At 42.7% G+C, this 16,647-nt stretch overlaps 1 protein-coding gene across 1 annotated transcript in view; it reads left to right on the top strand.

The window, feature by feature from the left end:
* LOC123999087 (rabankyrin-5-like) overlaps positions 1–16,647 on the top strand; it is a 44,295-nt gene that overhangs the window by 12,762 nt on the left and 14,886 nt on the right. Inside the window, exons 7-18 of the mRNA XM_046304471.1 lie at positions 648–813; positions 2,422–2,626; positions 3,066–3,134; positions 3,320–3,525; positions 3,717–3,814; positions 4,030–4,237; positions 4,366–4,464; positions 5,596–5,749; positions 5,988–6,156; positions 6,436–6,554; positions 15,315–15,471; positions 15,763–15,963. Of these exons, the coding sequence (XP_046160427.1) occupies positions 648–813; positions 2,422–2,626; positions 3,066–3,134; positions 3,320–3,525; positions 3,717–3,814; positions 4,030–4,237; positions 4,366–4,464; positions 5,596–5,749; positions 5,988–6,156; positions 6,436–6,554; positions 15,315–15,471; positions 15,763–15,963 (1,851 nt within the window). The remainder of the gene's footprint in view (positions 1–647; positions 814–2,421; positions 2,627–3,065; positions 3,135–3,319; positions 3,526–3,716; positions 3,815–4,029; positions 4,238–4,365; positions 4,465–5,595; positions 5,750–5,987; positions 6,157–6,435; positions 6,555–15,314; positions 15,472–15,762; positions 15,964–16,647) is intronic.

Below are 16,647 nucleotides of genomic sequence, written 5' to 3'. Positions count from 1 at the left end.
TATTTAAAGTGTAGCCAACTTGGATCTATTTGCTTGCTAACAAGGTAGAATAGTTGAATTGTTATACACCCTCCTGTCTGTCTCCAACCTCCAACTGTTAGAACAACAGCCTGTTCACTTTGTTTAGATGTTGAAATCAAGTGCCCTACCCGGATAAGAATGTCAATTCCTTATATAAATACATTTTATGCTGCTAGCAATGTGTGACAAACTGAGTGTCATTTTCCACAGTCATCAATACTCTCGTTTTAATAGGGTCTGCTCTGTGCTAAATTTTGGAAGTTGAGACATAAAAGGGTTAAGGGAAGGGAATTAACCGATTTCTGTTGGACCAAAACTCAAATGCAAATAGCGAGTTGAAACTGCTTGTTGTCAGAGTGAAATAAGTTATATTTTTTTGTTTTTCGAGTGGCAGGGGGAGGAGCTTAGTGTCTGCAAGTGGGAAGAAGTGAAGAAGAGACTAAAAATATAAAAACCTTGATTCTTGCGATACAGCAATTTGGAACATGGCGCTAAAAGATTAATTGGATATATCAGGAGTCTGTTGGAGTGCTGATAAAGGATCAGTTTACAGACCAGTGTTGAGAAGCCAACTATACCTTTTTCCCCCATTCTTTATATATATCTTGTATTCTCCACATTTGCAGTTGCCTGGGAAGCTGAATGAACTGGACAACAATGGTGACTTGGCCCTGGACCTGGCTCTGTCTCGTAAACTGGAGAGTATCGCCACCACGCTGGTCAACAACAAAGCAGACGTGGACATGGTGGACCAGAGTGGCTGGAACCTCCTTCACAAAGCCATCCAAAGAGGTAGGGGGTGCCGCACATTCTCTTTGCAGTATGTCACATACTCACGCACCGTATGGCTTCAGGCACATTGCATTATCCACAACACAGCCCTCCCTATGTAAGCTCAATGCTGGGCTAGAGATGAACCGTGTTGAATATTAAGGGTAAAGACACACTCCATTGTGCGTCCTAATTAGAGGTCGACAGATTATGATTTTTTTTTCAAGGCGATACCGATTATTATTTTTTTAAACATTTATTTGTAATTATGACAATTACAACGATACTGAATGAACACTTATTTTAACTTAATATAATACATCAATAAAATCAATTTAGCCTCAAATAAATAATGAAACATGTTCAATTTGGTTTAAATAATGCAAAAACAAAGTGTTGGAGAAGAAAGTAAGTGCAATATGTGCCATGTAAGAAAGCTAACGTTTAAGTTCCTTGCTCAGAACATGAGAACATATGAAAGCTGGTGGTTCCTTTTAACATGAGTCTTCAATATTCCCAGGTAAGAGGTTTTAGGTTGTAGTTAATATAGTATTTATAGGGCTATTTCTCTCTATACCATTTGTATTCCATATACCTTTTGACTATTGGATGTTCTTATAGGCACTTTAGTATTGCCAGTGTATCAGTATAGCTTCCGTCCCTCTCCTCGCTCCTACTTGTGCTCGAACCAGGAACACATCGACAACAGCCACCCTTGAAGCAGCGTTACCCATGCAGAGCATAGAAACAACTACTCCAAGTCTCAGAGCGAGTGACTTTTGAAACGCTATTAGCTCGCACCCGCTAACTAGCTAGCCATTTCACATCGGTTACACCAGCCTAATCTCGGGAGTTGATAGGCTTGATGTCATAAACAGCTCAATGCTTGAAGCACAGTGAAGAGCTGCTAGCAAAACGCACAATCGCTAAATATGCATCTTTAAAAATATATACTTCTTTGTATTGATTTAAGAAAGGCATTGATGTTTATGCTTAGGTACACATTGGAGCAATGACTGTCCTTTTTCCGCGAATGCGCACCGCATCGATTATATGCAATGCAGGACACGCTAGATAAACTAGTAATATCATCAACCATGTGTAGTTAACTAGTGATTATGATTGATTGATTGTTTTTTTATAAGATAAGTCTAATGATAGATAGCAACTTACCATGGCTTCTTACAGCATTCGCGTAACAGGTAGACTCCTCGTGGAGTGCAACAAGAGGCAGGTCGTTATTGCGTTGGACTAGTTAACTGTAAGGTTGCAAGATTGAATCCCCGAGCTGACAAGGTAAAAATCTGTCGTTCTGCCCCTGAACAAGGCAGTTAACCCGTGTTCTTAACTGACTTGCCTAGTTTAAATAAAGGTGTCTAAAAAAAATACATTAAAAAAAAGAAATGGCCAAAAATACAGATTTCCAATTGTTATGAAAACTTGAAATTGGCCCTAATTAATCGGCCATTCCGATTAATCGGTCAACCTCTAGTCCTAATTCTTCACACGTCTCCTGATGTGCGCACTACTACAGCATCTGTACACAGCCAGTCATGGAATGGAAAAGTTTGCAGAATGGAGAGACAGATCATGATTTTCCTGGCCCCTTCTCTCCCTCCGCCCCCGCAGGTGATGAATTTGCCTCCACCTTCCTGATCCGCCACTTGGCACAGGTGAACGCAGCCACGGTCGGGGCGGTAGAAACCCCCCTGCACCTGGTGTGTTCCTTTAGCCCCAAGAAGCACTCTGGGGAGGTGATGAGTGGCATGGCCCGCATCGCAGAGGCCCTGCTCAAGACAGGGGCCAACCCCAACATGCAGAACAGCAAGGGAAGGTGGGTAATACTATATGGCAATCCCTCTGATCCATTGAGCCCATCTGGTGTGATATAGCAACGGTCTATTCAAATGGGAGTTGATGTTTCGACTAATTGTTCTGACTTCAAATCAGCATCTGAACTTATTTAAAAAGAAAATATATATAATTTACCGCTTTTTTTCTCCCCAATTTTGTGGTATCCAATTGGTAGTAGTTACAGTCTTGTCTCATCGCTGCAACTCCCGTACGGACTCGGGAGAGGCGAAGGTCGAGAGCCATGCGTCCTCCGAAACACAACCCAACCTTGCCGCACTACTTCTTGACACAATGCACATCCAACCCGGAAGCCAGCCGCACCAATGTGTCGGAGTAATCACTTTGATCTGTTTGTGTTACATGACGTATTTTTGTCATGATCCCGATACTGTGACTTTATACGTTTTTTTATTTCCCAGAACTCCCCTACATGAAGCGGTGGTGTCGGGGAATGAGCCTGTGTTCAACCAGCTCCTACAGTGTAAAAAGTGAGTTAAAACAGAAAACCATTTACTAAACCAACGACCTGGGTCCTACTCCCCATTGACCTTATTGAAAACAGCCTGAGGAGTAGCCTCTATTTCCTGGTGTAATACTGTCATCTTTTCTCTCGCCCTCCCCCTCTTTCATCTGCTCTTTCTTCCTCACTTCCCTCATGTACCTCTCTCCCGAGGCTGGACCTGGAGCTTAAGGACCATGAGGGGAGCACAGCTCTGTGGCTGGCCCTGCAGTACATCACCGTGTCCTCTGACGCCAACATTAACCCCTTTGAGGACGATGCTCCGGTGGTGGAGAATGGAACACTGTTTGATGAAAACAGCTTTGCAGCCCAGCTCATCCAGAGAGGCAGTAACCCAGACGCACCAGACACAACCACAGGTAGAATTTCTCATTTGAAAGGAACATGCTAAAATGTATACATGTTTATGTATGATTTGTAACTTTGATGAATATGATGCAATAATATAAAGTATTAAACAATACGGAAGTCAGTGCACTTATGTTTTTAAATCTTACTTTCTTTTTCCCTTTCTTTCTCTCGCTTATTCCCTCCCTCCATTCCTCCTCAGAGAACTGTCTCATGCAGAGGGCAACGGGTGTAGGCAGTGAGGCTGCTGCCCTCTTCCTGGCCACACATGGGGCAAAGGTCAACCATGCCAACAAATGGGTATGCAATGATGCACTGCAGGATCACATGAAACATCATACCTCTGCCAGTTCATCACAAATGACTACTTCAGACACTACAGTACAATAGTGAATCATAAGTTATACTGCCTCACAAACCACTACGCCATACAAGCTAACCCCCCCCCCCCCCCCCCCCCCATCCTGTCTGTTTGTATGTCTGACGCTGTGTGTGTCTCCTCTCCTCCCCCATAGGGTGAGACCCCTCTCCACACGGCGTGTCGCTGTGGTTTGGCTGGCCTGACAGCAGAGCTTCTCCATCAGGGGGCTAACCCTAACCTGCAGACGCAGAAGGCCCTCCCCGACGAGGCCCTGGCCCAGGGGGTGTCCCTACAGAGCCCGCTCCACATGGCCATCGTACACAACCACCCCGACGTGGTGTCAGTCATCTTGGAGCAGAAAGGTTAGTGGACAGTGGGCAGCATCTCCATGTCAAGCAGCCCAGGGAGATGAATGAACATGATTGACACCCAGAGTGAAAATTGGAATTGTTACCTGCATACCAACAATTTAATTCCCTGGTCTTTCCAGCCAATGCTCTTCACGCCACCAACAACCTGCAGATCATCCCAGACTTCAGCCTCAAAGACTCCATGGACCAGACGGTGTTGGGCCTAGCCCTTTGGACAGGTAGGCTTCACCAACAACAAAAACCGCTACACTCATCAGATGGGTAGCTACCTAGCTATGTCAGTGTGAAAGAGCCTGCCGACGCTCTATCAATTTAAAATGCTTTTAAAGGGATACTGTGAGACTATGGCCTTTGTCTACATAACCAGAATCTGATTAATTTGTGGACATGATTTGTATCTCTCTGCGTGCATTATGAAGGAAGTTAAAGGTCATTTTGTGAGCCAATGTTAACAAGTGTAAGCGAAATGACTAACTCTACAGGTACGCTAGCATATGCTAATGTACCTGTAGACTTCCAGTCATAGGAAGACTACAGGTACTCCACCAGTTCAGTTCATGGGTAAGTAGAAAGATGACTTAATTGCCAGAATTGTGCCGTATCACTTTAAAAGCAGAGTAGTTTCATGTCCTTGTAGGGCTCACACCTTCACACTTCCTCCTCCTTTTCCAGTCTCGCATGCCATGGATAGCGAGACAAACAGAGGAGGTATGTGCAGCCAAACGTTTCTAGTCATGATAGTCCAACCTAAAACATCGTCCATAGACCAGTGGTTTTCAACCTGTGAGTCCGCACATTTTAAATGTAAAAAAAGAGATTTGTTTTCTTCCTAATTACTATTAATACTTCCTATAGTATTTTAAGCAATTTTTACATTTACTTTTCATAGTGCAAAATGTTAATAATAGGCCTTTCACTGCTAAAATGGACAAAATTTGACTGCCAAGAGATTTTGTTAAAATGATTTTCGACTCTGCAAATGGTGGTCCTCAAGCTTTTGACTAATTTGGTGGTCCCCGAAAGGAGAAGGTTGGGAACCGCTGCTATAGACGTAGTCCACGCTGGAGTCGAGCAGTAGTTCCCTTTACAGATTATCCCAGATTGAGTTCTGGTTCCTGCCATGTGCTCCACTGCTTTGCCTGTGCTTGGCACCTGCTCCTTTTGGGCTTTTCCCCCTCTTAGATAGAGATACAGAACAAATTAACAGTGGAGATGTGCAATTGACAGGATTTTTAAAGGGTAGTTTGGTCTCACGGAACAATGATCTGCATCAGATCATGTGTTCAACCTCACTGCCATTCGGGATCCACAGCTTTCAGTATGTCTGTGTCCTCTCATCTGTCCCTCAGGTATGCACACCATAGCAGCCCAACTCCTGGGCTCTGGGGCGTCCATCAACGACACCATGTCCAACGGTCAGACCCTGCTGCACATGGCCATCCGCAGACAGGACAGCAAGAGTGCCCTGTTCCTCCTGGAGCACCAGGCTGACATCAATGTCAAGTAGGAGGACTCGGATCAGGAGCTTCATAAACCAGCAGATGCATTTCTCAGTTCTTTATTTCCCCTCGAGGGGAATTTTAATTTGCCATCTTAAAAGTCAGATAACGTATCATAAAGAAACTGTGGAGCAGTCTCCCATTTTATACAACAATATATGATCTGTAGTGTTACACATTGGCTGAGTATCCCTGTGAGGTGTTTATGTAAGTAGGTATAAAAAGAAAATCTCTCCCTGCAGAACCCAGGAGGGTGAGACGGCGCTGCAGCTGGCCATCAGTAACCAACTCCCCCTGGTGGTGGACGCCATCTGTACACGGGGGGCCGACATGTCCGTGGTGGACGAGAGGGGACACCCCCCTCTGTGGCTGGCCCTGGAGAACGGTCTCGAGGACATCGCGTCCACACTGGTGAGATTGGAGGAGAGGGGAGGAAGAGGGGGGTAAAGGAGAAAGCGATGGGGGGAGGAAGAGGAAGGGGGTGGTTGTGGAAGTGGGAGCCCACAGATGAATGTAAATAAGAGACTGTTATCCCATGATGGTTGTATGTGAGAGCCTCAAGTGTTCTAGTCAATAACGTGCATGTCATGAGTAGGGCCAGGAGTCATCCAGGTCAGGAGAGGACTTCTGGCTGGTCCATGTTTTGAGTGGGATTGGTATGGGAATGTCTGCTTGTCTCTGCTACTGTAGGTCCGACACGGTTGTGATGCCACCAGTTGGAGCTCTGGTCCCTCAGGCTGTCAGCAGACCCTCCTCCACAGGGCTGTGGATGAGAACAACGAGGTCACTGCCTGCTTCCTCATCCGCAGGTCTGTCTGATCACACTCATCCCTCACAACGCACTCATTCCTTTTGATCAAATTAACACATTTATATATTGGAGCGAGTGTTGCCGACGCGCCTCACCTTCTAATGCACTCATCCCTCAACGGGTGGCTGCACTCAGCCCTTACTGTGGTCTCACAGCAAATTATACTCATCTTTCTTTATAGCAAATATATTAACTGCCTTTTTATATCTGAGAGTGGCACCTCACCTTTGAATGCCCTTATCCCTCAATGTGCCCATATTCCTTGCTTTGCAAGTGCTGTTCTCTACCAACTGAGCTACACAGAAGTGGTTTCCAACATTACATTTTTTTGTGGCATCTTGATGGCATATAAAATTCTGCGGCACACCTAAAAGTTCCCTATTAATTAATTTATTGGTAATGACCTTCTGATCGATACTGCAAATCATCTATTGTCTGAATGATGCTGTCACCCCCGTGCTTCGCAGTTGGGATGGTGTTCTTTGGCTTGCAAACCTCCCCCTTTTCCTCCAAACATAGCAATGGTCATTATGGCCAAAAAGTAATATTTTTGTTTCATCAGACCAGAGGACATTTCTCCAAAAAGTACAATCTTTGTCCCCATGTGCAGTTGCAAACCGTAGTCTGGCTTTTTTATGGCGGTTTTGGAGCAGTGGCTTCTTCCTTGCTGAGCGGCCTTTCAGGTTATTTCGATATAGGACTCATTTTACTGTGGACATAAGTACTTTTATACCCGTTTTTCCTCCAGCATCTTTGCAAGGTCCTTTGCTGCTGTTCTGGGATTGATTTGCACTTTTCGCATTTGTAAGTCGCTCTGGATAAGAGCGTCTGCTAAATGACTTAAATGTAAATGTAAATCTCTAGGAGACAGTGTGTCTCCTTCCTGAGCGGTATGACGGCTGCGTGGTCCCATGGTGTTTTTACTTGCGTACTATTGTTTGTACAGATGAAAGTGATATATCCTTCAGGCATTTGGAAATTGCTCCCAAGGATGAACCAGACTTGTGGAGGTCTACAATTTGGTCTTGGCTGATTTCTTTGGATTTTCCCATGATGTCAAGCAAAGAAGCACTGAGTTTGAAGGTTGACCTTGAAATACATCCAAAGGTACACCTCCAATTGACTCAAATTAGGTCAATTAGCCTATCAGAAGCTTCTAAAGCCATGACATAATTTTCTGGAATTTTCCAAGCTGTTTAAAGGCACAGTCAACTTGGTGTATGTAAAATGCTGACCCACTGGAATTGTCATACAGTGAAATGAATCTCTGTAAACAATTGTTGGAAAATGTATTGTGTCATGCGCAAAGTAGATGTCCTGACTTGCCAAAACTATAGTTTGTTAACAAGAAATTTGTGGAGTGGTTCAAAAACAAGTTTTAATGACTCCAGCCTAAGTGTATGTAAACTTCCGACTTCAACTGTCCATACAAATTATTAGACCAAAGGTGAATACACAACAGTTCACCTGACACAAGACTTAATCCAAACTTTACACTGTTGTGCCTTCTACATTTACTGTACTTTTTGCGACATTTGTTGTAACTAATTCTGAAAATACTCAGGATATGGCAGGGCAATAAGGCCCAAGTATAGTATCACAATATTTTTCAAATCTTTGATGCTATTTCATGTTTTTGAATAATAAAGAATTATACATTTTGCTTTATTAGTTGGGTGGCAACACATACATTCTAAAGGATTTCAATGGGTCTTTCTTCATTCTGATTATTTTATACTGTTCAACATCAATCAATTTCCCTCCCCCTGTATTTTAATCAATTTCTTAATTTCCTGCACTGATTTGAAAGAATTTTCACACTAGCACATAAGGCTGCACGATATGGGCAAAAAAGGCCTTATTTTTTTTAACCTAATGTTGCAATTGCTATTTGACTTGCAATTTAGATCAAAACACTTGGGTGAACTGTTGGAATCATGGAAATTCGTTAGTTAGAATATAAGTCATTGAGGGCACTTTGAATACAGTGTTTGCCATGACAACGAATGAAAATGCCAAGGAGGAGTTATTGTGACTGGGTAGGAACCAAAGTGTTGGTCAGTGGTTTTTCTAAGGGACTCTATAATCTGTAGCTACATTAAATGTTTCTTCATGTTGCCAACATATTCATGCATTGGCTATTCCTCTTTGATTTAGAAGAAACTGTTGCACAAACAATATGCTGATTTAGGCCTACGCCATAACGGGTATCAGGCTGTATAATTCTGATTCAGTAAATTTATTAGGGGGCTAGCAAACATAATTTAGCTAAACTTGCTAAGAAAATAACTATCTGTTTGCAGAAGTAAGAAACACAAACTATTTGTGCAATTATAGAACGCTTGTGGATTTATATTAATAAGCAAAGCCCTAAACATTGTTGCCATCAACATTGTTGCATGTGCTGCATTGACCATGCGGACTGAGCACAAGTCCCTCCCGGTCAAGCAACAACAAATGTGCTCCTTGAGTGACTGGGCAGGGTTAGGTCTGTGTGGAAAGTGGCATTGAGAGAGCGAGTGGAGAGGGATGACTCAAGTAGTGGTGTAAACTATAAAGGTGTACGTAAAACACGGCATATCACATTTTTACAAACCAAACATTCAAATTCCATAATACAAGGTAAAGTAAAAACCCAAACTGGTCCTTGCATCAATACCGGTATATAGTAAAATAAGGTACACCGCTCTGCCCTACCTCTGGATACATTCAGTAACAGGAAACTATTCCTGGAAAATGTGGGCTAGGTGCAACCAAAACATTTACAAGGGTTTGAATGAGGACTAACTGGTGTCTCCAAGTGGGCACACACCTTTCCAAAGTGTGCACAGTTCCTAAGCCATTTCAATGCACTTCTATGACTCAAAGAAGATTCTTCAACTATAAGGTACTTTTTGGAGCTCTCTTAGCTGTGCCGTTTAGGAAATAGAGCAAGCACACTAAGGTCATTTGGAACACATCCCTGTCATCACACAATTACTCTTTAGGCAATCCAAAAACGGTGTATTATAAATCGCAATCTGCGTAAAGGGGGCATAATTTGAAAGTTTATTCTGTTGCCAACATGACTAGCTAAATGATAAAATACGGTCTTAGTGCTAAGCTTTCACAAGGCAATTCAGAGAAATGGATCACAATTTTGGTGCGCATAGAAAGTCATGAGGGGGTCTGACAAAGTGCGCAGAAGCAGAGCGTATCTCCCATTGAGCTATAAAAGAGGGCCGCGAACAGATCTATTCCCTGTGTGATCACTACAGTCTCTCTCGAAATGAATGACTGAGCACAGAATGCACTCCTGCCCTACAAATAGAATATCAGATTTCAGAGCGTGATGTCATATGTTCTATCAGAATGGGTGCTTCATCAAATATCCTGTATGACAGCTGTGAGCAGCCAGTCACATCCCCCTAACCAGCCATTAGCCTACTCAGCTGCTTCTCATCGTCCGTTCTTTCTGCGCATCGCCATCAGTTTTGAAATCTTATTTAGACATGATGGCAAGCTGTGGTGTGCAGACAGTGATGGGGTTTGTTATATTTGTTTAATTATTGGGGTGGCAAACGCTGTGGTATCACTATTGTCATGACTGTCCTGTGAGGATCACGTTCCAATTTGGTGGGATTGTGACAGGAACCAGGCTTCTCTTTCTCCCACAGAGGGGAGAGGGAGGGTGCTGGATGGTTGACCGTTCATACCCGGTCGTAAAGTTAAGCACGAGAGATCTCGTCCTCTCTCTCTTTCTCCGTTTTCGTATCAACCAAAGGAATGCCTTTGTCTAGAGAGACTTTTGCCCACCCAAAGCTCTAATGTCCAAAAAGTGAATATAGGAACAATATTTCTAACAGAAGAATGTGGGGAATGGTCAGTCGGTAGATGTAGAAAACAAACTTGTTTTTTTGACATTTGTGATGTCAGTTGAAATATTGTAACTAGGAAAGGATACCCCCTTTATCTGTCAGGTTTTCATCCAATATGTGGTGCATACACTATGACAAATTATGAAAGTAATTTTGTTAAGATTGGAATGTGAATTTAGGAGTCATAAGAGAACTTGTAATCATATCCTTTGCACATTAAGTAGCCACGCCCCGAGTTTAGGTCAGAGAGCTTGTCACCATGACCAAGAGTGCATAAAGACTTGGAACAGGTTTCAACCTTGAAATGGTTGGCGCTTTGAACCTCAACACGAGGTGAAGAAATGAACTCAACTTCCTTTGGACCAGAGAGACGAAGAGATGTAGCTTATATACATCATTGTCTGAATCCTGAATACCAACACGAGGAGGAAGAGGCGAGAAGCTCACTTCAGACAATCACTGGTACAGCTGATTAGCTGTCTTAAGTCAGATATTGAGAAAAGCGAGTAAAAGTGAGACTATCGTACTACGCTCACCACCAATGGTAACCAATGGTAACTGACGGGTTGCGGTTCGTGTGCAAGTTATATGTTTAATATGAGGACAGTCCTAGAATGTATCCACGATAGAATGTAGCTCCCTCCAAAGATTTTCTATTGGGTTCATGTCTGGAGACTGGCTAGGCCACCTTGAGATGCTTCTTACAGAGCCACTCCTTAGTTGCCCTGGCTGTGTGTTTCGGGTCATTGTCATGCTGGAAGACCCAGCCACGACCCAGAAAAGCATCCCCAAAGAATGATGTTTCTACCTCCATGCTTCACGGTTGTGATGGTGTTCTTGGGGTTGTACTCATCCTTCTTCTTCCTCCAAACACGACGAGTGTATTTTAGACCAAAAAGCTCTATTTTTGTCTCATTGGACCACATGACCTTCTCCCATTCCTCCTCTGGATCATCCAGATGGTCATTGGCAAACTTCAGATGGGCCTGGACATGCGCTGGCTTGAGCAGGGGGACCTTGCGTGCGCTGCAAGATTTTAATCCATGACGGCGTAGTGTGTTACTAATGGTTTTCTTTGAGACTGTGGTCCCAGCTCTCTTCAGGTCATTGACCAGGTCCTGCCGTGTAGTTCTGGGCTGATTCCTCACCTTCCTCATGATCATTGATGCCCCACGAGGTGAGATCTCGCATGGAGCCCCAGACCAAGGGTCATTGACCGTCATCTTGAACTTCTTCCATTTTTGAATAATTGCGCCAACAGTTGTTGCCTTCTCACCAAGCTGCTTGCCTATTGTCCTGTAGCCCATCCCAGCCTTGTGCAGGTCTACAATTTTATCCCTGATGTCCTTACACAGCTCTCTGGTCTTGGCCATTGTGGAGAGGTTGGAGTCTGTTTGATTGTGTGTGGACAGGTGTTTCTTATACAGGTAACGAGTTCAAACAGGTGCAGTTAATACAGGTAATGAGTGGAGAACAGGAGTGCTTCTTAATGAAAAACTAACAGGTCTGTGAGAGCCGGAATTCTTACTGGTTGGTAGGGGATCAAATACTTATGTCATACAATAAAATGCAAATTAATTACTTAAAAATCATACAATGTGATTTTCTGGATTTTTGTTTTAGATTCAGTCTCTCACAGTTGAAGTGTACCTATGATAAAAATTATAGACCTCTAAATGCTTTGTAAATAGGAAACACTGCTGATTTTGCAGGTTATCAAATACTTGTTCTCCCCACTGTATACATAAAGTCGGAAGTTTATATACACTTAGGTTGGAGTCATGAACTTGTTTTTCAACCACTCCACAAATTTCTTGCTTTGGCAAGTTGGTTAGGACATCTACTTTGTGCATGACACAATTGTTTTCAACAATTCTTTACAGATGCATTATTTCACTTATAATTCACTGTATGACAATTCCAGTGGTTCAGAAGTTTACATACACTAAGTTGACTGCCTTTAAACAGCTTGGAAAATTCCATAAAATTGTCATGACTTTATAAACTTCTGATAGGCTAATTGACATCATTTGAGTCAATTGGAGGTGTACCTGTGTATGTATTTCAAGGCCTTCCTTCAAACTCCGTGCCTCTTTGCTTGACATCATGGGAAAATCAAACAATAGCACGCAAGTTTGCAACTGCACACAGGGGCAAAGATCATACTTTTTGGAGAAATGTCCTCTGGTCGGATTAAACAAAATTAGAATTGTTTGGCCATAATGACCATCATTATGTTTGGAGGAAAAAGAGGCAGGCTTGCGAGCCGAAGAACACCTTCCCGACCGTGAAGCACAGGGTGGCGGCGTCATGTTGTGGGGGTGCTTTGCTGCAGGAAGGATTGGTGCACTTCACAAAATAGATGGCATCATGAGAAAGGAAAATTGTGGCTATATAGGTCTTCCAAATTGTGGCCGCAAATGGGTATTCCAAATGGACAATCACCCCATGCATACTTCCAAAGTTGTGGCAAAATAGTTTAAGAACAACAAAGTCAAGGTATTGGAGTGGCCATCACAAAGCCCTGACCTCAATCCTAGAGGAAATGTGTGGCCAGAACTGAAAATGCGTTGTGCGTGCAAGGAGGTCAACAAATCTGACTCAGTTACACCAGCTCTATCAGGAGGAATGGGCCAAAATTCACCCAAATTATTGTGGGAAGCTTGTGGAAGGCAACCTTAAATGTTTTACCCAAGTTAAACAATTTAAAGACAATGCTACCAAATACTAATTGGGTGTATGTAAACTTCTGACCCACTGGGAATGTACTGAAATAAATCATTTTCTGTACTATTATTCTGACGTTTCACATTCTCAAAATAAAGTGGTGATCCTAACTGACCTAGGACAGTTATTTTTTGACAAGGATTAAATGCCAGGAATCACGAAACTGAGTTTAAATGTATTTGGCTAAGGTGTATATAATTTCCACTTTAACTGTATCTTTTGTAACAAGCAGTCATATCTTGTCGGCCCGCTAAGGACCTTTCTCATGTAAAGGGTGTATGTTTATTGTGTTATTATTTAGTAAGCAAATAAATAATTAAACCAGTATGTGTAGTACTGAATAATGATGTAGGCTGGGGTTTTTGCAGATCCAATAAGTTTACGAATGGTCAGAATGATGATAAGAGGTAATAATTATGAAGATGACTGTTTATTGATGAAATAGGACCTTCAAGTTTAATTCGGGAGATGGTAACTCTCTAAACAACTTCTTCTGTGGTGCCCCAAATCCTAATGAGTTAATTGTAACATAATTCATTTAATTGAGTAACAAGTCAACATATTTTGTGGATTAAATAGGTAATTAGATTAATGAAAGTAAAGTCACGACACTATACTACTCGGTATCGTGATACTTAGCCTGGTATCACATTAGTAAAATGTTGGTATTGTGACAACCCCACTCTGAAAATAGGCTATTTTTTTGCGTGTTTCTGTGCTAAATGTCTGTCACCTTTTTGGGCCCTCACAAGTTTGCATCCCTGATTTATAATCCTCAATGCCTCATCTTTCAAAATGCATCGAGTCATCTTAATTTACAGCATTAACCTCACTTGGACAACAAAACATTTCAAATGTTGCCCAATTACCGTGAGGGATGGGGGCACGGTGCTCGTTCAAACCCATATGGTGATGTGACGTGCAGAGCCAGAGCTCTGATGTCATGTTTCGCACGTTAGTGTACAGCCACTACGTTCCAATTTGACCGCTTATTAGTGTATCGTTGTTTGGCTGCTAACTCAAACACTTTAATTACTTTAACACAGTCACCTATAGAGTTTAGCCAACTTTTACACTAGCTGCCATGTTGGCACCTTTCAGCAGTCCCATTTATCCATTCTTTATTTGTGGAGTGATAATTCTCCAGATTCCAGTTGAGTTGAATCTACACTGAACATAAACGCAACAGATAGTGTTGCTCCAGTGTTTCATGAGCTGAAATAAAAAAAATCCCAGAAATGTTCCTTATTTCTCTAAAAATGTTGTGCACAAATTAGTTTACATCCCTGTTAGTAAGCATTTCTCCTTTGCCAATATAATCCATCCACCTGACAGGTGTGGCATATAATAATAATAATAATAATAATAATAATAATAATAATATATGCCATTTAGCAGACTCTTTTATCCAAAGCGACTTACAGTCATGTGTGCATACATTCTACGTATGGGTGGTCCCGGGAATCGAACCCACTACCCTGGCGTTACAAGCGCCATGCTCTACCAACTGAGCTACAGAAGGACCATATCAAGAAGCTGATAAACAGTATGATCAGGACAATAAAAGGGCAATCTAATATGTGCAGTTTTGTCACACAATGCTATAGATGTCTCAAGTTTTGAGGGAGTGCGCAATTGGCATGCTGACTGCAGGAATGTCCACCAGAGCTGTTGACAGAGAATTTAATGTTAATTTCTCTACCATACACTGCCTCCAACGTCGTTTTAGAGAACTTGGCAGTATGTCCAACTGGCTTCACAACTGCAGACCACGTGTAACCAAGCCAGCCCAAGACTACCACATTGGGGGGTAGTATTTCTGTCTGTAATAAAGCTCTTTTGTGGGGAAAAACCTATTCTGGTTGGCTGGCCCTGGCTCCCCTGTGGCTGGGCCTATGCCCTCAAAGGCCCACCCATGGCTGCACCCCTGCCCAGTCTTGTGAAGTCCATAGATTGGGGCCTAATGAATTTATTTAAATTGACTGATGTTCTTATATGAACTGTAACTCAGTAAAATATTTGAAATTGTTGCGTTATTTAAATATTTTTTATTCAGCATAGTTGAGGAATCCATCTTGGTTCTGAATGAGTCAGCAAGAGGAAGTAGTTTCATGATTAACCAGTGTGATATGTGCCTAATGACTGTGTCTAATCTAACCCGGTCTCTCCTCTAGTGGTTGTGACGTAAACAGCCCACGGCGTCCAGGTCTTAATGGAGAGGGGGATGAGGAGGCCAGGGACGGACAGTCACCCCTTCATCTGGCAGGCAGCTGGGGGCTGGAGGAGGTTGTGCAGTGCCTTCTGGAGTTTGGGGCAAATGTCAACACACAGGTATGTCTCACTTACTTACTTACTTCCTTAGACTTTTTATTCTTCTTGGAGCATAGGCCGTCTACTGCAGTTTTTCAGCATATGCAGTCTCACTGACTGTCAATCCACAGGTCAGTTTCACCAGGCAGTCATTCCTTTAAGCACAGGCATCTCCCACTCCTCACTTTTATTAGATTCCTCCACTTTGAGAGTCGTGGTCCAAAAGCATGCTTAATGAGTGAGTGAGGAGTATCTTGTGTCTGTCCCATCAAACCCCGTTTATTGTGGCTAATATGAGCTGTGTCTACCCAGGACGCAGAGGGCCGAGCGCCTATCCACATTGCCATTAGCAACCAGCACAATGTCATCATCCAGCAGCTCATATCCCACCCGGACATACGTCTGAACGCGCGTGATCGCCTGGGCATGACCCCCTTTGCCTGCGCCATGACACACAAAAACAACAAGGCTGCAGAGTCCATCCTCAAGAGAGAGCCCGGGGCTGCCGAACAGGTTAGTGACATACACAGGCATCGGCATTTGAAATTATTTCACTATTCAAATTATATATTTGGGGGGGGTTATATCTGGGTAATCTAAATAAATATTACATTTTATATATATTTTAAACTTAATTGGAGACTTTCTCTGGATAGAGCCATCATTTGAAAGCATGTTTTATTGCCAACATGTTACAAAATACGATCGTAATTTTAGTGCGCCTTGAATAGTCCGGTGCGTTCAAGTCGTGTTCCCTGCCAAATCTTTTAACAATACGACAAACAGCCTCATTCTGTTCAGAATAACCCAACATATGATGCTATGTCATCTTGTAGCTTTACATCAAGCATAGTGATCATAAACATTGACACTGTGTATGACATGAGTTTTATGATCTGGATATGTGAAGTGCACGTTTGGATTGCTTTTTTGACATCAACGCGGTAATTATTATAATCCTCTTTCAAAATACATAGAGTCCTATTTAAAGCAGTTCCCTCACTCCGACGACAAAACATTTGCAATGTCACCCAATTAGCGGGAGTGATGGGAGTAACTTCTTTTCTCGTGGTGTTCAAGTTCAGAACCGCTGTCAGTCAAAACAATACTGCGCTGTGAAGTGGAGACCTTGAGCTCTGACATAATATATAAGGTGTTACTGTACAGCCACTGTGTTCAAATGTAGCTGCTTATCAG

Source organism: Oncorhynchus gorbuscha, linkage group LG16, assembly GCF_021184085.1.
Source record: "Oncorhynchus gorbuscha isolate QuinsamMale2020 ecotype Even-year linkage group LG16, OgorEven_v1.0, whole genome shotgun sequence".
In the NCBI taxonomy this organism is placed as follows: domain Eukaryota; kingdom Metazoa; phylum Chordata; class Actinopteri; order Salmoniformes; family Salmonidae; genus Oncorhynchus; species Oncorhynchus gorbuscha.
This window is presented reverse-complemented; position numbering and strand designations above follow the sequence as displayed.